The 21,612-nt window shown below is 45.5% G+C and overlaps 1 protein-coding gene across 2 annotated transcripts; it reads left to right on the top strand.

The window, feature by feature from the left end:
- The first annotated feature begins 3,686 nt into the window (after positions 1 to 3,686).
- SLC2A10 (solute carrier family 2 member 10) lies at positions 3,687 to 15,903 on the top strand. 2 transcript variants are annotated; one of them, XM_054045673.1, is made up of 5 exons: positions 3,690 to 4,099; positions 9,520 to 10,893; positions 13,063 to 13,185; positions 14,046 to 14,181; positions 15,442 to 15,903. In XM_054045673.1, exons 1-5 carry the CDS (start codon positions 4,096 to 4,098, stop codon positions 15,536 to 15,538), a joined length of 1,734 nt encoding a protein of 577 aa, XP_053901648.1. In that variant the 5' UTR covers positions 3,690 to 4,095; the 3' UTR covers positions 15,539 to 15,903. The 2 variants fall into 2 exon arrangements, 1 of the variants encoding a protein (XP_053901648.1); XR_008446793.1 differs by lacking the exons at positions 14,046 to 14,181; positions 15,442 to 15,903 and adding an exon at positions 11,897 to 11,983 and having other exon boundaries at positions 3,687 to 4,099; positions 13,063 to 13,143.
- The last annotated feature ends 5,709 nt before the right edge of the window (positions 15,904 to 21,612 follow it).

Raw genomic sequence — 21,612 nt, 5'->3', positions numbered from 1 at the left:
TTGTGCTCTGGTTTGTAACAGTCTGCCCCCAGATTGGTACTCATGCTCTTGAGCCACTCCAGACAGCTTGACAAGACCAACCCTCGCTTACCCTGCAGTGGCGGCTCCTGGACTTGGCTCCCCACTCCAAGCCATTCAGGTTTGGCCTGGCCAACCCTCCATCATGATGGATGGGTGCCGAAGCCAAATTTGAGAGAGTGGCATTGCAACATGGTGCACAGGGTCACAACACCAAGCAACCACGAGCACCATGTTACAATGACCAGAACAGGGAGCCAGCCCAACCCCACAGGACAAGAGCCACCACTGCCAAGTGAGTGTGGGGCAGGCTCACTCTCCAGCCCTGTGTGAAAATCCGTGTCATACACCTCCCTTTGTTAATCGCATAATATACTTGAAAAGCCATTGCACATACACCTCAGGGCCACCTAGCAGGGGCACTCCACCATCTCCCCTGTTAGCTCAACGACTGCATTCTGGATGGCAGAGTATACAGAGAAAATCACAGGACATCCACCAGCAGTACCCCATATTTTTCAGTGTGTTCCCAGAGTTCAGAATAGACATCACAATGGTCAATCAGTCTCACACACACAGCTTCAGGATAAGGAGATACTTAATTAACAATTAGAACAAAACATTTTGGCTCTGAGGGCTATAAGAGCCAATCAGAATTTTACATCAGCCCCTTAACATACTTCTAGATTAATTAGAAAACCCTGGATCTTCTGCATTGTCATAGCATCATTTTACACCCCTGATTACTTCCACACAGGATAACCCATTCTCAAGAGAATCCTAATTTCAAGAACAAAATCTCCCAGTGACTTGGGCTATGTGTATGCTGTGCGTACATTTCATACTGTAAAACTGTAGGATTTTCTGTCCTGCAGTGATTAAAGCTGATTGAAAATGCTCACAACTTATGGTCTGGCTTTTAAAGTACATTACTTAATTTGCATGATTATTAGCATCACTGAAACAGATGCTATGGTTACCAACTCCTTCAACTCTCATTCCTTAATCCCTTTGAAAAGCTGCTTCCTTGAATGTTGTTGATCTTATTGGTCATCTTCAATGTTTGAAGCCATTCTTTACCTTTCATTAAGTCCCTGTGCAATTGGGAGTTTATTCTGGATAAAAGAATTTGGAAGTGGTAGTTTTAAATATTTATTTTGCATTTGAAACTAAAGATGAATGGGAAGTGTATATTTAATCTGTAAAATGTGTGGATGACTTGAAACACTTTTAAAAATAGACTAGATCTGTATCTTTGAGAGGGAACAAAAACAAGTCTTTGATCAAGCTCAAGTTTCAAACCAGATGGCCTACAACCTACTTTCCAAAATGTTGGCACATCCAGTGCTGAAAAGATGTAGAATTTCCTATATTGGCAGTCTCAAGTGTACAAAAATGATAAGTCTGGCCCCCAAAAGTCATGAGACTGGATTAAAAAATCAGTAGATATTTTAAAATAGTAAATCTGAAGTTCTTTTTATTTTCCGTCTGTTTTTTGAGCCTTTAGGATTCACGATTTCAATAGGTTTCAGAGTAGCAGCCGTGTTAGTCTGTATCCGCAAAAAGAAGAACAGGAGTACTTGTGGCACCAAATGCAAGCAGATGGACATCATAAAATTTGTTAGTCTCTAAGGTGCCACAAGTACTCCTGTTCTTCTTTTTACGATTTCAATATTTACTCCACAACCATAAAGGTTAAAAACTTCCTTTTAAGAAAGAGAAAGCTGAGATTCTTTCTAGTCACATGAGTCCAGGAACCTATGACTTTAAAGGGGGAAAATTGTAAACCCCGCAGTTAAATCATGAGATTTGGCAGTACTGGATTCCTCGGGAGCAGAGACTTAATGTATTTTTTCCTGAAAAAGAGCTGGGTACCATCAGGGTTTTCTGAATAAAAAGGTTGCTTTTTAAGTATTTATCTAGAATTCCCTGTTAAGGTAAATAATGCCTGAGATTATTAACATTGAAATAATCTTTACAATCAAATGTATTTTTCATTAGTTATCCAACTTGTTTGCTTTTGTAGTCCTCTCATTTTGGGGGGGATGAAACTTGGCTAGTTAGTTTCACTTTTTAGTTACTTTCATGTTCTGGCTCTCATGCACAAGCCTAATACTCTATGGTTTGAGCTTATAGCACTGAGGGGAAGTGTTTTCATTGGATTAAAATAATCATGAAAACACATATTAGATTTTGTAAAACCCCATGTTTAAAGATTGGGTTTATTTGTTTTGGTTTTGGATGTGTGAGTTTAGGCCCTGATTCAAGGAATCAGTGGCTTATATCCCATTGTCTTCACTACACTCACTTTATGTACATGCTTAAGTGCTTTGCTGAGCAGAGATGAATTTAAGCTTATGCTTAAAGCTAAACACTACTGAAGTACTTTGCCTAATGGGGCCTTGACATTGACAGCCCTTGACATTGAAATCTTCCTTATCTCTGTCCTGCTGGATTGTTTTTTGTAATATACACGTCTACCCCGATATAACGCAACCCGATATAACACGAATTCTGATATAACGCAGTAAAGCAGTGCTCCGGGGGGGGCGGGGCTGCGCACTCCGGCGGATCAAAGCAAGTTCGATATAACGCAGTAAGATTTTTTGGCTCCCAAGGACAGCGTTATATCAAGATAGAGGTGCACACCCCTTTCCAGCCCAAAGCAGGACCAAAGAACCATCAGTTGCCGATCTCTTCTGGTTATTCCACTTGCACTGGTTACTTGCATTGGTTTTAAAGCAGTCCTCTAGAAGCAAAGGCTTCCTGCCAGAGCTATCCAGACCCCCTGCAATCAGCAATGAAGCATTTCACATGCACTGCTAAAATGATATACAGCATATACTATATTTAGGGCTGAGGTTTGGTGTAGATCTGTAATTCCAGCAGAAAGTCTTACTTTGGCCCTGGATCCATGCATTTAGAACAATTAGAAATGCACCAATAAAAACTGAGCTTCAGAACCTGAGCATTTAAGTCAGGGGTCATGATACATTCAGCAGGAGCACTAGAAAACTTGCATGGTCAGGTGTTATTAACTCTTAGGGTTTATTTCTCATCTATCAGTTCTATAACATCACCAGTGTACTAGGGCCTTTCAGAGGGCTGTGAAGAAATGATCCAGGTCCCAAGGACCTTATAAATACAACCCCAGAGGCAGAGGAACAGTGAGGATGCGCCATGCGCTTTGCAAGGGTTTGTGGTTTTGTTTGTGATGAGGGACAGTTTAAATCTCCTTCATAATATTCATAATGGCCGCAGCCTGATTCCACTGCGCCCCACACACCCAGAGACACCCCCCAACCCCCGCCCCGTTATTCTTAGGGAACAAGGGAGGGCCGGGATCATGCATGAGATTTAAGCTGCCTCCTTGGAACTCACTTTGCAGAAATCCTTCATCGCAAAAAGAAGAGGATCAACAATAATTCCCTGCAACGGAGTCGGAGTGTGTGTTCAGTGCTGGAGGAGACAGGGCATACCCCTTTACAGGGGAGGGGGAGGTACAGAGCGAGCTCTTGGGAGCTCTGCACAGCCACCAAGCCCTTGGCGAGGCAGCTGTCCCCGGGCCGGGGAACCAGGACTACAACCCCCAGGCTCCGCCGTCCCAGCTGCACTAGGCAGGGCTGTAGCAACGTGGCGCTGTGCAGCAGCACCCCCTGGTTCATCGCCGCCGGGCGCTAGGGGGGCTGGCGGGGAAGGGAAAGTTTCTGGGGCGGGAGTTTCTGGAGGGTTTCGAGACGGGTCGTGGCAGGCAAGGCGTGCCCAAGCCTGGGGCACCCAGCCAGAGCGGGGGGCACCCCGCCCCCAGTCCCGCCCCAGGAGAGAAGAGCGCAGGACTTTAGCGTCTGGCTGCCCGGGGATCCTGAATGTGGATCCCCGGTCCAGGGTCGGGGAGCCCCGCTCCTCTCCGGGTCTGGCTCAGGGCTGCTGCTGCAGCGGGAGCGGATCCCCCCCAGGCACAGATGATCCGAGGGACCTGAATCAGTCGGTTTGGGGCTGACTGCCCACTCCCTGCTGGATTGTCCCGGGCTGTTTGGAAACAAACTTGAGCCGAACTCCCCGGCCTCTCGCATCGCCATGGGTAAGTGCCATGCCCGCCCGGCGAGGGGCTGGGGGCGCAGCGGGGGTTGCGGGGCTGGCTGGCTCCAGACGGAATCCAGGGGGGCCGGGCTGGGGGTTGCTTTGTCACTCGCCTGTGCTGGTGATCCCGCTTTGCTGCTGCTTCTCTCCCAGCCCCAGTGACCTCCCCCCACCCGGATTTCACAGCCCGCCCGGGGGAGGGGAATGGTTTAAGCCTTTAAGGAATGGTGCTTCCTGGCAGGATCTGTGGGGGTGGAGGAGAGATGGATCCGCCAGGGAGTTTTGGTGCTGTGAAGGAGGCTGGGTTGAATTCACACATACACAGCCCGGAGGAGGGATTCCTGCTACCTAATCCATAACAGGGGCAGTGAGGGCAGCTTCCCCCCCTCTCCGAGCTGGAGGGTTCCGATTCCGTGGCCCTCTCAGCCCTTGGGCTCTCTACTGAGGCTGCCACCGGTTGGAGCTGGTGGTTTTTGTAAGATGGAGACCTTTCAAGTCCATGTCCCAGAGTTCATGGGATATCAGGCTTGATGTTAAGTGAACTGTTACGGATTACTCCAAATTCTTCCTTCATTACAACATTACCACTGATTTCCTAGAGTCCTCTCCTTTCCTTCTGGTATAGTAGCCGAGAACCACTGTCATTCATTCTCCGCTGGCTAATTTAGATTTCAGTTAATCCTCATACCACCCTCACAGCCAACTCTAGCACACCGGTCTCCGTTTTCACTAGAGGCTAGTGATTTTGGGTGCTGCTAGTTTTGGGTGCCAACTTCACACACCTTAAAAGGACTTGATTTTTTTCAGAGGGTGGGTGCTCAGCACTTTTTGAAAATCAAGCTCTTGTGGGTGTATCTGGGCACACCCAAAAACAGAGACATCCAAAATCATTAGCCCCCTTTGAATATAGAAGTCACATTTTGTTTTGTATTGGCAAGTTTCAGACCACTTTTAAGGCTCTGTAGAGCCAGAACTCTATAATCAGGCATGAGCATGTGGGGTGCTGTATCCCATGGGGTTGAATTGTAGCTGTCTTTTTATTATTGCTAACTGCTTGTGGACAGGAAGCACCAGACCAGAAGTCTTATGAAAACATAGCTAACAGAAAGGATCCGAAAAACACGATGACATTTTCACACACAGAAAAAGTTGAAATTTTCAAACTGATTTTTGACAACATTTTGAATTTAGAAATCTTTTTACCAAATCTCATAGCAAACGTTATAGGCCAACTTTGTGCCCCAGCCCATTAATGCCACTCTGGTGATATGACGGGGAGGAAACAGCTCCTGGGGAACTCCCAGTGAAAGATAATTCCCCAGCCATTGAACCAAGCAGCTGGGACACTCTCTGCCAGCCCTCAATGTGCATGGAGCATGGCCAGTATTTGGGGCACTGGCATCTCACACTGTGACCTAGCACACCCATAGAGGGGCTTTGCAGCCAGAGAATCAGTTAAAGCTGCTCAGAGGCGCTGATTTTTGCCAGAAACCACTGCTTGCCCTTAGAATACAAGGAGCACAAAAGGTGGCTTAAAGCCAACTTTGTCCCCAGCCCCATTTCCTGGGCTGAGTGGAGGAACAGAACAACTGAGAAATAGAACCAGTTATTAAACTTTTTGTTAAAGGAAGTTGCATTGATGAGAGTGTTGGCACTGGTCTTATGCAAATAATGTCTTTAGTGGTACAAAAGTCAGTTTCTCTGAATTCTGGCACCACCAACTACTATTCTAGACCTGAGCCGAGTGCACACTTGACAGAGAGGCATCGGTGAGACCCACCAAACTTTTTCCCCTTGTGACATTAAGTAAAGATTCAAGAGAAGAATGCAAATGTGAAAGCCAAGTGCAGGGACACATGTGACTGAGCTCCCATGACAGCATTGGAATTGACTGACTAGAAAGCTGGATTTAAATCAAAGGTCATAAATCGTTAGTGCCCAAAAGATAATGAGAAGTACAGTAGAATGGCCCTGTCCCCTTTCTGTTCTTATTGAGCAAATATTGTTTCTAATTATCTATATTACATGTGTGCAAGAAGTGATTAAGTGTAGGTAACTGCATGGAGGGTGGTTTTTGGCATGTGTCATGAGTGACATAATGAATACAAATGGCACGACAAAACGCAACAGAATAAATACAAATGTAAATATAGCCTTTACTGAGAAATAACCTTTACTGCATACTGTAATTAGAAGCTAAATATAGACACTTCCTGTAAAGCACAGACTGCAAAACATCTTATAAAGCTCTAGTTGAGGAAACTTTTCCATATTTCAGTGGGTGTTTCCATAATTTTTTTCCAATAGTCTATTTAAAATAACAGTATTTTAAATTAAAGCAAAACTAGTAACAAAGCATCAGTGTCAAATGCTGGAAAACAGCATATTACAGAACAAACTCATGCCTGCAGCTCAACATTTAGGAGAAATAGGTCATTTGGAGTGGTGAACAATATCTGTACGATTATCATTGGTGTTGCCCAAATACCCCAATCAGGTTTCGGGCCCCATTGTGCTAGATATTGTACAAACACAGATGAAGTGACAGTCCCTTGCCCAGAGAACTTAAGGATTTTGTCACAAAGAAATATGCAGAGCCCAAGCCTGGCCAGGAGAAGTAATTCTCTATTACAAGCCAATATTTTTTAACACCACTGCCCAGTTCACCCTTATTTTCCACTTATCAGGTTCTCTCACAATAGTTTTTTCCCTTTCTAGTGCCTCCCATCAAGGCTCTCAAAGCACTTTACAAATACTAATTAAGTCCCACAAACACCTCTTTCAGGCAGGTAGCTCTTTATTATTATCCCTATTGTACAAAAATGGAAAAATGAGGCACAGAAAGGTTAAGTGACTTGACCAAGGTCATGTGTCACATCAGAGATACAGGCAGAAATAGAATGAAGGGGTTCTAATTTCTGCTACCATTGGAGAACACTCCTGCCCTAATTTAACTCTTAATCGGCTATATTAAAGGCTTGGTATCCTGTGTGGGGCATTAGACCTAAATGATGAGACTGAGGCCCTAGGATTTTGTGGCAGGGACCTAGGGATTATATGGCATGGCCAAGCACTCTACTCCTAACTGCCCACCACTAGTCTAGTCCAAACCAGTTAGTATTCTTTGTGTATCTGATTTATTCTGATATTAAATTCAGGGCTTGTCTAGATACAGAAGTTGCACCAGTTGAATTTAAATCTGGTTAGTTAAATCGGTGCAACTTTTGTGTACGATCTCTCTTATATTGTCTTCATGCTGGTTTTATTGGTTTAACTTGCTCCTGTACATTTGCCCACGCAGGTGAAACTGATATAAACCTAGTTTAAACCGACATAAGAGAGTACACGTATAGAGTCATATCAGTTTAATTAAATCAGTGTAAAATCATGCCTTTAATTAAAATGGTGCAACTTTGTGGGTAGACCACATGAGAGAGAGTCTGCTTTCACTGAAGTCAGTGGGAAAGCTCCCAGTCAGGCCAGGATTTTACCCCAGGCCTCAGTTTATTTTGTGCTGCCCCACTGTTTTATTTTCAGTATGGTTCGACTGCCTGTACTGACCATACCTACCAGTCTGGTAGAAATTTTCAGGGCAGAGCTGGAGGCTTTCAGCATCCAGGAAAGTGTGGGGAGTGGCTTTGGTTTTTGGTTCCCACGGAACAGCTGAGGCCTTTGGTAGGGGGATAGGATGCACTTCCTCTTAGCCTCCCCCTTTTGGTCAGAGGTAGAGGTGGTTTTAAATCAGGGGGTAAGAGGGATTGAGCCACCACTCCAGCAACACCTTGACAGCAAGTAGCTGTATGCCCCTACAGGCACTCCCAACATCTTCCATTGCATTCAGCAATGAAAAACAAGCTCTATGTTCCTGCTAAAATACTCAACAGTGAAAGAGTTAATGCTGAAGTTTAAATCGTCCTCAGACTTAAATTAAGGTGACTGGAGCATTTCACACCTCTCAGAGCACACACCACCAAACTGGTTTTGCATTCCCTTTGGCTTTCTTGTAGTGATAAGGGCTAGAGACTTCTTTTTAGCTAATGAGATTCTGGAGCATAACTGTGCTGCAATTTCAAAATAATCCACACTCATGCAGCAATTTACCTGCACACACATAATCATGCAATGCACAGGGGCCTGGCTATATGATACCACTTATCTGGTGAGGAGACATTAAAGGGAAGTCCTTGAGACCTCTGCCTCTGTTATTAGCATTAGTAAAGGGACTTAAAAGTGGGGATGGTCAGAGGAAAGAAAGGGGACACAAAATCGATTAGTTTAATATTTTCTACTCCTATTACCTCAGCGAGTCCTGTCTCCCTGCCCAGGCTCAGATGGAGGGCCAGAGACACAACACGAGGGAAACAAGTGAAATAATGGTGCAGGAAGCTGTAAATAAAGGCAATCAATTGTGTTAGCATAACACTGTCTAGAACCTCAGTATCCTGACCTAGAATTTCTGATGGAAATAATTTACCACACTAAAAGTCAGATACAGTAAAGTCAGATCTTGGAATGGGGAAGTTTGGGATCTAAAATATTGGACGTCCCTTGTAATGAAAATATGATCGTAGGATAAGGAGGAAGGATCTTCTTAGGAAGTCAGAGTTTATGCTGGACTTTAGGGGAATGGAATACATTTTCCCCAGGGAGGCCTGACCATTGCAGAGAATTAAGGAGGGATTAGGTAAAACGTTAGAGGGAATGCAGTAATGAGCAGCAAAGGGTTCACAGGATGGCTCAAGTGGTCCTTTCTGGCTCTCTGGTGTGAGAGTTAACAGGCAGGGGTGTCAGTATTCAGCACATAGAGACAGTAACTTGCTCCTCTGATGATTTATTTGTGAAATTCCTAGGTGGTGAAAAGAACCCGCACAGATGCTTCTAAGTTACAAACTGAGGACTAGAGCATCAGAATGGTAACACAACCCACAGAAAAGTACAGAAAGGAGAAAACTACATCCCCTGGCTGGGAAGTTGTTGAACATACAGAATAGTTTGGACAGTCTAAGGGGGAATTACCCTGGCTTCTCCACTATAAATCACTGACTTCCAGTTACATCTAAGTCTTAACTGTGTTCACATTCACACACCAGGCCCACATTTTCAGAACTGTGAGCACAAATATGTGCGCCCCTTTCCATGACTAAACTGCATGCACAGTTGTGATGACTGAATGCACACTCATTGTAATTCCATAAATACATACCCAGAGAGATGCTTGGTTGTTTATAGGCATGATTACCACAATTGTACACCCACTTGTTGTAATTGTTTGTGTAACTTAGGTGCGCAAATGTGCATGCTGAAAACCTGGGCCTCCTTTTATCAGAACAGCTTTTTCCATTTTGTGTAACTAGATAGTTTTCATTATAAAGCCAGCAGAGTGAATCTTTGAAATCCCACTGTTCATTGCTTGCTTTCCAGGTCGTGCATTGCTGGTCCTCCTGTTGCCTGCAACAGTCTCTCTCCTGGGCGGGTTAATGTTCGGATATGAGCTGGGGATTATCTCTGGTGCCTTACTGCAACTGCAGATGGACTTCCACCTCAGCTGCTTTGAACAGGAAATCCTTGTGAGTTCCCTGCTCATTGGGGCTCTCCTTGCCTCTTTGGTTGGTGGGATCCTCATTGACCGTCACGGAAGGAGGAGGGCGATACTGGTCAGCAACCTAATCTTGTTGTGTGGCAGCCTCATTCTAACATTGGCAGGGTCACTTATTTGGCTGGTATTTGGACGTATGACTGTAGGGTTTGCAATCTCTGTGTCGTCCATGGCATGCTGCATCTATGTCTCCGAAATGGTGGCTGCTCATCAGCGAGGGCTGCTGGTGTCTCTCTATGAAGCTGGCATCACCGTGGGCATCTTACTTTCATATGCGCTGAACTACATCTTCTCAGACATGACTGAGGGATGGAGATACATGTTTGGATTGGCTCTTGCACCGACTGTCATACAGTTTCTCAGTATCCTGCTCCTCCCGACTAAGCCTGTTGTATTAAACCTATGGGACTGTGACTCTCATAAGGGCCTCATTCAACTGCAGAACCATGAAGATGGAGAGGAAGCAAAGCCAGAGCCATGTAAGGAGAAGCATTATTCCTTTCTTGACCTTTTCAGGTCTAGAGACAACATGAAAAGCAGGACTCTGGTTGGCCTGGGTTTGGTGCTCTTTCAGCAGTTCACCGGGCAACCTAATGTCCTGTGCTATGCTTCCAAAATCTTCCGCTCCGTGGGATTTCAGAATGATTCATCTGCTGTCCTGGCTTCTGTGGGGCTCGGGGTGATGAAGGTGATTGCAACATTAGTTGCAATGGTTTTTGCAGATAAGGCCGGCAGAAGGGTATTATTGATTGCTGGGTGTGTGGTGATGTCTGTCTCCGTCACTGCTATTGGCCTCACCAGCTGGACTGTTCCATTGGATAAGGCCAGAGACTGCAAGACTGCCACAGAGCCCAATGCTTCGTACCCCATAGCACAACATCCCATACAGCCAGTATCCTCCCAACCAGCTGCGTTGTACATCCCACGGACTTCAGCTGCTGGTGAAAGTGCCGGTTTTGCTCTTACCAGACCAGAGGGTCTTACAAAAGACTTTGGCAGCACTAGAAACAGAGAGATTATTACAGAGTCTTCCCGCACTCAGAAAATGGACCTGCCAAATCAGTCCAATGAAGAGACGGTGCAAAACACAAGCTCTCCTTTCAGTGATACTCCCAATAGGGAACATCTGGTTTTAAATTGGATTACTTTGCTGAGCATGATGGCCTTTGTGAGCGCGTTCTCAATTGGATTTGGACCAAGTAAGTATGGAGTTTATACATGCTCTGTCTGCCATAACCCATAGTATAAAACCATGACTGAGCGTCACACTCTGGAAACATTTGCTATACACCTGCTTTACAAGGCAGCTGAGGGTCCTGCAACTGAAAAAATATCCCACACTCATGCCTACCTGAATGAATTCATACCGCTCCAGCCCTGCAGACTGGAGGTCTGGTACAGCATCAGTGTAAAGTTCCCATACATATTACCTCTGAGTTATTTTTTATAGCTTTTTCTGTGGTGTTCGTCGCTGTAGAAACTGGGCACCTCACAAACATTGAGCTGATCTTCACAACGCCCCTGGGAGGCAGGGGGAAATTATTAACCCCATTTTACAGATGGTAAACTGAGGCACAGAGGGACTAAGTGACTTGCCAACGGTCATACATGAGGTCAGTGGCAGAGCTGAGAGTAGACTCCATATATCCTGAGTCTTAGTCCAGTGCAGCCTTCCCTTCTTCCTTACTCTAGCTGGCAGGTCCATCTCTAGGCTTTAAAATATATTTGGAAAACTCACAGCACATAATAAGAGAAGGAAGGATTGGTTTGAAGCTACATCTGGAATTTCATGTGTTTTTTAAATAGTTACTGTTCACTGTCCAAAAGGCCAGTATACATCAGTGCCTCACAGCATAATTTTTGGTCCCTGGGTCTGCATGGCCCTATCGATCTTCCGCATCTCTTCTGAGAGTCATTACTGCCAACTGGGGTGTAGACACCCATCCACTAGGAACTGAAGTGAGATTATCAACTCATTTCACAGGTGTCACCAGTCACTTGCCACCTGGCAATAGCTTTTAGTCATAACTCGCCTGGACCATATTTGATAGGTAATCCGCAGTTGAAAGCACACCTAACCTATCCTCATTCCAGCTGCCTTTTATTTTAGGCAATGAAAGCTGTATTATACTTGCCTAAATAGATATTTTGAATAATTTAAAAATTGAATAATTTTTGCTTTTTATTTATTGTTATTTATAGTTACCCCTTTGAAAGTATCCCACTAACGTCTGCTCCTTGACTGAACTCCTTGCACGAACACCCTGATTTGTTACTGCGGAGCTGCTTGTGAGTGCTAGCATGCTGGCATTTATTTATTCTGTTTTCAGTAATACTGAAGTTTTTATTGGGGGGAAAAGGAAACCACATGTAATGAAGTTAAAAAGATCTAAGTAAAAAGACAGTAGGGCCATGGTAGGCCTCATAAACTTGACAGCATCCCTTTAAGTTTTTTTATGCCATCATATACAGTTTCACAAAATACTGAATTACTTCTGGAACATACCTAGATTATATACTGAAATGTCCTGCACTCGGTGACAGGTAGTGTGGTCCCTTGGAGATTAGGACAACTGAATTATATTCCCAGCTCTGCCACATACTTACTGTGCAACCTTGGGTAAGTTAGTTAACCTCTCGGTGCCTCAGTTTCCCCATCTTCAAATCTGAGCTAATACTACTTATCCACCTGTGTAAAGCACTGAGCTCCATGGCCAAAAAGCACAGTGTAGTGGCCCAGTACTTATTATTATTTTATAATGAAATGCATGTAATAGAAACAGCTGCCTAGAATCCTGTAAAATAGACACACGACTGGGTAAGTGTTAGGTGTGATGCTCCAAGACTGAGCTGCATACGTCCCACCAAGTCTAAAGGGAGCAGCCATCCCTGCTCATCTTTCTGGAAATGGCCTCCCTGCGCATGAGAGACACCTTCACTGTGTGTACTGTTCCCATCTCTACAAGGGGTGTCTCTGATTTTAGACAAAATGTAGCTCTGTCTCCTGCCTTTATCCTGCTGTTTAGAACTGAGCCTGTTTATGTCCCAAATGTAGCTTCAGGTAACTGGATTTTTAGGAGCTTTTCTGCAGATTCCTCCTGGGTCCCTCTCCCTGGGCCTTTGCATGTAGTTTGTCTCTGTATTTGTATTTTCTTCCTCCACAAAATAGTAAAGGTGGGATTTTAAAAAACTCTCAGCCTTGGCACTCTCCTGTTGAAGTCAGTTGAAGCTTTAACATTGAATTCAGTGGGTGCAGAGATAGGCCAGTGCTCAGCCCCTGGTAAAATCCAGCCTTAAAACTTTCCCACACCCTTTCACACTAAAGTTGCCTAAAGATGCTGTTGTCTCTCCTTCTTTCCTCTCTGCAGTGACATGGCTGGTCCTCAGTGAGATCTATCCTGCTGGAATAAGAGGAAGGGCCTTTTCCTTCTGCAACAGCTTTAACTGGGCTGCTAATTTACTGATCAGCCTCTCATTCCTTGATCTCATTGGTATGTATAGTCCTCATTTCCTGTTTGCCTTTCTAAATGCAGTCCAACCACCCTTCAGTTCTCTACTGTCAGGCTACTAGAATCAGCGAGGCTGCCAATGTCCCTACTGGCCACAGGATGCTGTGTGGGGATTGGGTATCATTTCGGGCTACTAGTGGTTAGGTACTAGAATGGACACAACCCATGTGTGAAGAACTCACTCTGTGTGTAACTCTGTAGTCAAGCCTTGAACTGGGACCCTCCTATACTACCAGGTGAGACAAAAGGGCACCATTCCTTGGCCACTCTGATAGGAGCCAGGCTGATTTTATCTCTGCTAGAAGTGGCTCCCTGCAGCTTCTGTGTCATCCATGGTGATAAAAACACCATAGCTTTTCCTTAATTCTTTCACATTCAGTTATTTTGTGATGTGGGCAATGGAAATGTTGTACTGGCCGAGTGCAGCGAATCTGAATCAGTCTGGAAAGCACCAAGCTTGCAACTTTTGGAACCCCTTGCTCTTCAACTTTTCTTGCCAGCAGCACTGTCTGATGCACCAGTCTGAGAAAATCATCAGGTACTGCCTGGCCTCTGGAGCCGAGGTTAATCCCTGCTCCTTACACAGCTCTGGCAGGCAGAGCCTGGGATGTCAGTACTTCAGAGTTCTGGAGTTGGGAGCTGTCTTTCTCATAGACTGATTCACAATCCGGGCCTTGTGTGTTTCTCTGCTATGTTTTACAGGCTTCTATAAGTACAATGGCCCCACAGAACACAACTGATGTTTGGTCAAGATACCAACTTGCTTCATATGCCAAAGGACATTCAGTGCAAATGGTGTTATCTCTTGTTAACCCTTCACTCTTTCGAACTTGTTTCTGTAGATGCCATAGGCTTGTCCTGGATGTTTCTTCTCTATGGAGTAGTGGGAGTGGCAGCTGTTATATTTATTTATCTTTTTGTTCCGGAAACGAAAGGACAGTCTCTAGAGGAGATAGACCAGCAGTTCTCAAGGAAACGGTACGTATGCTGTGGTGCTGGCTCTTTTCCAGGTCAAAGGGTCCTACCCTATGACTTTAGCAGGGGGTCTTTGTAAAGTACACAAAGGATCAGGCCCCCAGTTATTCATCCGAAAAACAACTGATCTGTGTTACTAAGGGCATGTCTACACTACAGAATTATGTTGACCTAAGTTATGTCGTCATACAGCTGCCTCAGTAGTTAAATCACTTTTGCATGTCCACACTATGCTCCTTCTGTTGGAAGTGCATGTCGTCACTGGGAGCGCTTGCGCCAATTTAACTGTCCATGTGGGGCATTATGGGATGGTTTCTGAAAGCCATTAACAGTAGATATAAGCTAACCAGTGTCTACACTGACACTGCATCAACCTAACTACATCGTGAAGGTATAGTTATTAAGTCAGCGTAGCGGGGCAGTTACGCCGGTGGGAGCAAACTTTTAGTGTAGCCACTTCCATAGTTAGGTCGACGCAAGGCAGCTTACATAGGCCAGGCCTCAATTCAGAATAAGATCATCTACACAGATGTTTAATGCAGTTTAACCAATCCAATTTAAATTCACACCTCCAATTAGTTTGGATTAATTTTCCTGAGTATTCCTGTATAGTCAGGTCCTTAGATTGATAACTAGTCAGCAAAATGTCTGTGAATGAATCACTAAAAAGCTGAATCATCTCATCAGTGGCGAGGAAGATTGATTTGTGCCATTTATTTATTTGTACTTGATTCATTCCGGAGAATGAGTCTAGACTGGACAGTTTCACGTTCTTATTCTCAGACACTATTACAGTTGCGACAGGTCAGGGCTGAAGTGCATTAGCAGACCCGGGGGTAATTGGGGAGAAAATTGCAGGGGTTGCTGCATGTCAGCACTGAGGTGCACTCTTAGCCATGCTATGTGGGGAGCCCAGGATTGGACTAGGGAGCATCACAGATCAGAATTGAAGGGCATTGCAGGAGATGCAGAGGAAGGACTTTAGCTTGCCATTTACACCCTCCTTATAAATTAGTAGAGTCATGGATTTTTAAGGCCAGAAGGGACCATCTAGTCTGTCCTCCAGTATAACACAGGCCATAGCTTTTCACCCAGTACTTCCTGCATCGAGCCCATAACTTCTGGTTGAGCTAGAGCATGTCTTTTAGGAAGATGCCAAGGAGGGATTCTGTGCCCACCATGAGGTGAGAGGGGAAGAAAAGTAAACACTAAAACACTGATAACAGCAGCTGCTCCTAGCTGACCTTAGTCATTGTCCAGCAGGTTGTTGAAAGGAAACACGTTCAGGCGAAGATTTGGAAGAAGGGGAAACTTTGCACATGCTCAGTACCAAAGGGTGGAGCACTCCAGCGCATCCTGAAACAAACCACCGGTAGCGAGTGTCACTGTCAGGAAACAAATAGGGTCTGTGACAACAAGAGATTTATTCTGGGTATCTTCAACATAAGGCAGTCACTGGCTCGAAGGAAAAGCCCTGGCACAATAAGCCAGCGCGCTGAACTCATTGCAGTGCCTTGAATCTTGAGACACAGATGTTAGCGAGACTGTAGATTGTGTCCCTATATATATGTGCTATATGTATAGACAATAGCATTCTGGACTCTGAAGAGGGACCCTCTCATTGCTTTGGTATCTTTTATTATTTCAGAGGTTGGAACCTCCCACTGTTTGTTGAATTTATGTTTTTTTTGTATTTGAGAAATAAAGCACAACTTATGCCAAGAAGTCCGGATTCTGTCTCTCTGCACTATCTGTGTGCAGAATATTTATTGTCCTGGTTAAGAGACCTGCTTGCTTCATTACTGATGCACAGACTGTTCCATGAGCATGTCAAAGATTTAGCAGTCTGTATTATATATTCTTAGTTTTTTAACTTTTGAGCAGTGCCATAGAGTCTGTCAGGTAATAAACAATCTAAATAATTGCCCTGACTGAACAGAGATAACTGTGCAGCCAATGCTAGTCCACAGGGCTATGGGGCAATATTTTCCAAAACATAGGGGCCAAATGTTCTAAGTAGCCCTCCTCCTAACTGATTCCACAAGATTTTCACCTACAGAAATGGGTATTTGTTTGCACACCTCCTGGGTGTGGTGTTCTGTCCCGTCTAGTGGCACCGAGACCACTTAGAGAGAGAGTTAAATGAGTCTGCTCTACAGCCTTAGCTAACAACCAGTTGGCTTTTCGCTCATGTGGTGGAGGTTCATGCACTAAGCTCCAGAGGTCCCTGGTTCAATCCCACCCGCTGACGACCAGGGTCTGTCAGCGTTACACACATGTCCCCATTTTGCACACACAGAGGCTCTTTTGCATGCACAGACACGGGTTTTGCTTGCACAAAAGGTTGTGGGTGTGCAGTTTTCAGGCACTTTTTTGAAAATTTGGCCCCAAATTCTCTTTTTGCTTGTTCATTTTATGCATAATTTTCTAAAATGAGCCCTTCTCAAATAGTCTCCTAAGCACATGTGTGTCATTCAAAACGACACCATTAATTGATACCACAATCACCTCCTCAGGCAAAAGCCTGCGACTTGGGCTCCGTTGGAGCAATGGAAGGAGCAAGTCCCAAGTTTCAGTGCTGAAAATGAAAACCACTAGGCAGCTCCATAGTGACTAAAGGATTGTTACCATCTGCCAATTGTTTGGCAGCCTGTATGAAATGAGTTTGATGGGTCTCAGTGCAGCTGCCAGTGGAGAGGTGGCCACAACAGCAAAACTGCCAGTGCAGTTGCTGCTCCTCTTCGGAGAGAGGGGAAGGGTCACATGGGCCATAGTAAATAACCTCCTCTCCTACCTCTAGCTGGAATTCCTTCATTGATTGTACCATTCCCCTTCCCCAAGTGACCTCCCTTGTCAATAGGAACGCTTCATTATTTCTGACTTTCACATCCTCTTTTCATCTTGTGTTGATCAGAAAGTAATTTCAGCCCTTACACTGCCCAGTGGGGGACGTAGTTCAGTGATGACACTTCAGTTCACTTTCCTTTGCTCTGTCCATCATCATTAATTGACGGCTAACAGGAAGCAAGTCCCGATGCCATCAGCATTACTGCAGAAGCAGAACAAGTGCAGAGAGTTCTGAAATATGCCTTTGCTCCATAACAGAGCTCCACCCTGGGGAACTGTAGGCTCTGACTCCAGCCTCAGTGTCTCTTTCTGATTAATCATTCATGCAGCCACTTTCTTCCCATTTGACATAGTGAGGCGCCGTGGCCTTGTCACTCGAAGTCCCTCATTCAAATCCATCCCAAAAGCCCACTTCTCTCACCATGCCTGCCAGAGACTAGCTGGCTAATACCATGAGTGTGGAGTTACTGGGGATCATCCATCCGTCTCTGCTGACAAAACCTCACCCCCACTCTGGATTGTAAATATTTTGTACTATCAAGACAAAGCCCATCTCTCTCAGGGTTCCTGGCTCATTTGCATGCCATGCCCCTTCCCGAAGCCTCCATCCCAGTGTCTGCCTGCTACTGTTCTAGGTTATTAATTCTTTGGGGGCAGGGAGTGGGCCTTATCTTCTGTTTGGGAAGCATCTAGCATGCTGAAGTGCTCATGAAGACAAACTAATCATCCTCCATTAAAGCCATTGCAAAGTAGGACAGAAGCAGGGTCTCCCAGCAACTGTGATCCTCCTGAACTCAAAGGCTTTGGAGGATAGTCTTCCCAGCGAGAACATCTCCCCATAACCAGGCGTGGAACTAGGAACTTTATTTTCCAAAACCGTCAAGTGCAGCTGGCTCAGATAATGGTTATAGATATCTGCTGCTTTTCCTTAGAGTCCCTCCTACACACACACCTGTGTCCTAGAGCCCCTATTACCAATGTGAGCTTCAGTTACCACACACAGCCTCTGATGAGTCATGGAAACGAAATGTCTTTCACTGAGTCTCTGGGCTGGGATTACAAGGGGTTTGTGGGGAGGGATGACACACTGTTTTACTTGGTAAGCCACCACCTTGATTTCATGTACAATGTGATGTACCAAAATCACTGTAATGACTTTGCAGTGCAGACAGAGGGGAATAGGAATCTTCCCTGTGGCACAGAAAAAAATGGGCATAAAGTACTGGGATGTTAGGACACTTGCTCAAACGCCTCCTTTTCAGTCATCATTCCGCATGGTACAAACACAGCCGCAGGTCCTGTGTGCTCGTTAGGCTTTCATATTTTTAAAATGTTTATTCTGACACAATGAACAGGTGACACTGCAAGCCGTGCAGGGCATGTCTTGTCTTCTAAACTGACTGCATTTGCCTAGCATAGATGGGAAGGGAGCCCAGTGGTTAAGAAACTAGCCTGAGAATCGGGAGAGATGGGTTCAAGTTTGTGGCTCTGGCACTGATTTCCTGTATGACCATTTTCCACATGTGTAGAATGAGGATAATTTTTCCCTGTCTCTGCAGGGTGTTGTGAGGTTAAACTCATTTAAGTCCAGCATGGCTCATTTCCTTTTAGCTCTGAGATATGGCTACACTAGCGAGCTTATAGTGGTGCAGCTGCAAGCTCTCTAGTGTAGCCGCTCTAAACGGATGGATGAGAGCTCTCCCGTCGACTTAATCCACCCCCAGTGAGCCAGCAGCAGCCGACAAAGCACTGTCCACACCGGCGCTTAGGTCAGTGTAACTTATGTTGCTCAGGAGGGTGACTTATTCACACCCCTGAATGACATAAGTTATACCAACATAAATGGTAGTGTAGACAGCCTTATACACAACTATCTCTTCTGCACCACCAACAGCAGCAGACTTGGTTGTCTGTTTGTTCACTATTCCAACCAACACCTGTCTGCTTTCTCCCATACCACCCTGTGTACATGGGAGGAGCTCACTATAAACATCTGGGAAGCTACCACACTGGTTCTTCCAAACTGCTTCCACCTCTGCCATGACACCTACAAAACGCTTGATGATGTTTTAGGCAGCTGGAGTGCACAGACAGCAGCTTGTTGCTCTAGCCAAAACTGTCTCTACCTTAGAATCATAGAATATCAAGGTTGGAAGGGACCTCAGGGAGATCATCTATTCCAACCCCCTGCTCAAAGCAGGAACAATCCCCAGACAGATTTTTGCCCCAGATCCCTCAGTGGCTGCCTCAAGGATTGAGCTCACAACCCTGGGTTTAGCAGGCCAATGCTCAAACCACTGAGCTATCCCTCCCCTCTTACACTACCTCCCCTCCATCTGTGTGTTGTATTCACCAGTTGTCTCTCATTTTATACTCAGATGGGGGAAGGGACTATCCTTAAATGTGTGTACAACACCTAACAGTGTGGCCCTGATCAGTGGCCCCTAGGAACTACCATAATATAAATAGTATCTGACAGGCACTTACTCAAAAGATACCGTAGATTGAGTCCTCCTTAGGGAATGGGTAATATTGGATTGGCCCTGTCCCATGACATTATCTTCAAGATAACCTCTGAGGAAGGAATGCTAAAGCCCAGGAACTGGCCAAAGCTGGAAAAGGTGACTCATACCTGCCCCCCAAAAGAGCACATCACATTCTGACACTGCTGCTGGGTGGGCCTGAGCAATGTGCACCACAGTGATTTATCTCAGGCAATGCTGCCTCCTAAAGTGATTCTGAGCAGGGAACAGGAAAATGTTATGTGCCGCATGGTCACAAAGAGACCTATTGCCCTTCTCTGGAAGGTAAATGAGCCTGTGTTGCAATAGTTGGAGCATCATCACCTCAGTGCTGTGATTAGCACATATGAGTCTGGAAGTCTGAGAACTCTGACCCAGTCCAGTGCATGATGGGCAAGGAGGAAGGTTGGGGTACAGAAGAGGGGCTTTTCACTGCTATAATTATAAATTCAAGAGATCTTCACCACCCATGGTGGGAAGATGGGTGCTTAGTGGGCATTATAAAGGGAAGAGGAGAAGGATCTGAGGTAAATCACAATCATGGTAGATTTTGCATGGGGTAGCAAAGAATTCAGAGGTGAAGGGGTAAATGTTGGAGTTAAACAGGAAAAATATAAACTACCCTACTGTGAACCTGGAGGTGATTTGCCAATGGCACTTTGCTGCCTTTTCAGCAGAGTCTTGGGGCCTACAAGGATCGTATAACACAGCTGGACACATGTAACTATTTCTTTGCACCTCCAGACCCCTCAGCAACACTCTGGAGAAAGCCTCCAGAGTGCAGCACCTAGGTAGTTGTGCAATGCTGCACCTGCATGGGAAATGGCTCTGTGTAGACCTGTTACCTCCTCCAATCTAATACTGTTTAGGGAGCGGAGCTGCACCCACTTCAGCCATGCCATGCGTAGCCAAGTCCACAGTTTGGTCAACAGTTCCCCAAAGGAAGCAGCTCTCCTGTGTGTCTTACCTGAGGGGAATAAAGTGCATTATTTACTTTCTACCACTAGATAGAGCCCTGGTATTGGGATAAACCCTTTCTGTTTGTCCTGGAGGCAACATTATACTCTGGTTCGCTTTGTCCATTCTCGCACTGGTGCTAGGGTTTCTCAGGACACATTTTTTGGAGGCCTCAGAGTACGGCCACCAACTCTTGCTGGTGGTCACTCACACTTTTTCCTAAAATACTTAATTAGCTTTAGGAAAAACAAATAAATATGCACATATACATGTTCCAAATCATACTTTATTTATTGCTAGCTACTAAGTCTGTTGTGAAAAGTGATGTTAACAAACCTACAAGTATCACTTTTCACAGAAGACTTACTCAGACTTGGCAAGCCTGGGGACAAATTAACTCCTGGATGGGGGGTTGGTGGAGGCAGCATGAGGCTGGAGCCTGAAGCCTCACAGCCAGGACCTGGGGATGGAGCACGAAGCCATGCAGACAGAGCCTGCCGCCCTGCCACCCCAGGGCTGAAGCTCAAAGCCTGAGCCCCATCGTCCTTGGGAAGATGGGGAACTCACTGGCTGCCTGCTCCTCCAGCATTGTGCCCCTAGTGTCTCTAGAGAGGGGCAGGGCCCAACCCCTGCTGGCGGCTCCAGCAACCAACACCAAGGCGGTGCATCCAGGAGCAACGGGGGGCTACTTCCTCCCCCCATCAGGAGGTTGCGGCCACAAGAAAAGCCTCTGATGGCCACATGAGGCCACGGTGGCCACATTTGAGAAACGCTGTGCTAAGTGCTTCATCTGTGTTTAGCTTTATTTTTCTTGCAGATAAGTTAAAATTGGACTGGTCCATCACACATTGACAGGGCACCACTGAAAAACGTCAACCAGCCCCAACCAGAAAGCCAGTGCTCTTCCCATTCTGACCAGGGATCGAGTCTGTCTCCGGCAGAGCCAGAATGGGTCAAGCCCTAAAACCAGAGGACACTTGCTCCTTGATCCCCTTTTCTGTCTCCTCATTCATTGTGCTCAGTGTAGCCGAGTGGGGAAAGTTGCCAATTGTCAATTTGTATGAAAAATGAGGTGGGCGGCAGGGAATTGGCAACATTTTGACCAGCT

Source organism: Malaclemys terrapin, chromosome 12 (genome assembly GCF_027887155.1).
Source record: "Malaclemys terrapin pileata isolate rMalTer1 chromosome 12, rMalTer1.hap1, whole genome shotgun sequence".
Lineage (NCBI taxonomy): Eukaryota > Metazoa > Chordata > Testudines > Emydidae > Malaclemys > Malaclemys terrapin.
The sequence above is the reverse complement of the archived record's forward strand: the minus strand, read 5'-3'. Positions and strand labels throughout refer to the sequence as shown.

What these genes read in the sequence shown, in the direction of transcription:
- SLC2A10 (XM_054045673.1), top strand. An exon ending in CTCAATTGGATTTGGACCAA is followed by an intron (nt 10,894 to 13,062) that starts GTAAGTATGGAG and finishes TCCTCTCTGCAG; the next exon opens with TGACATGGCTGGTCCTCAGT. An exon ending in CAGCAGTTCTCAAGGAAACG is followed by an intron (nt 14,182 to 15,441) that starts GTACGTATGCTG and finishes ATTGTCCAGCAG; the next exon opens with GTTGTTGAAAGGAAACACGT.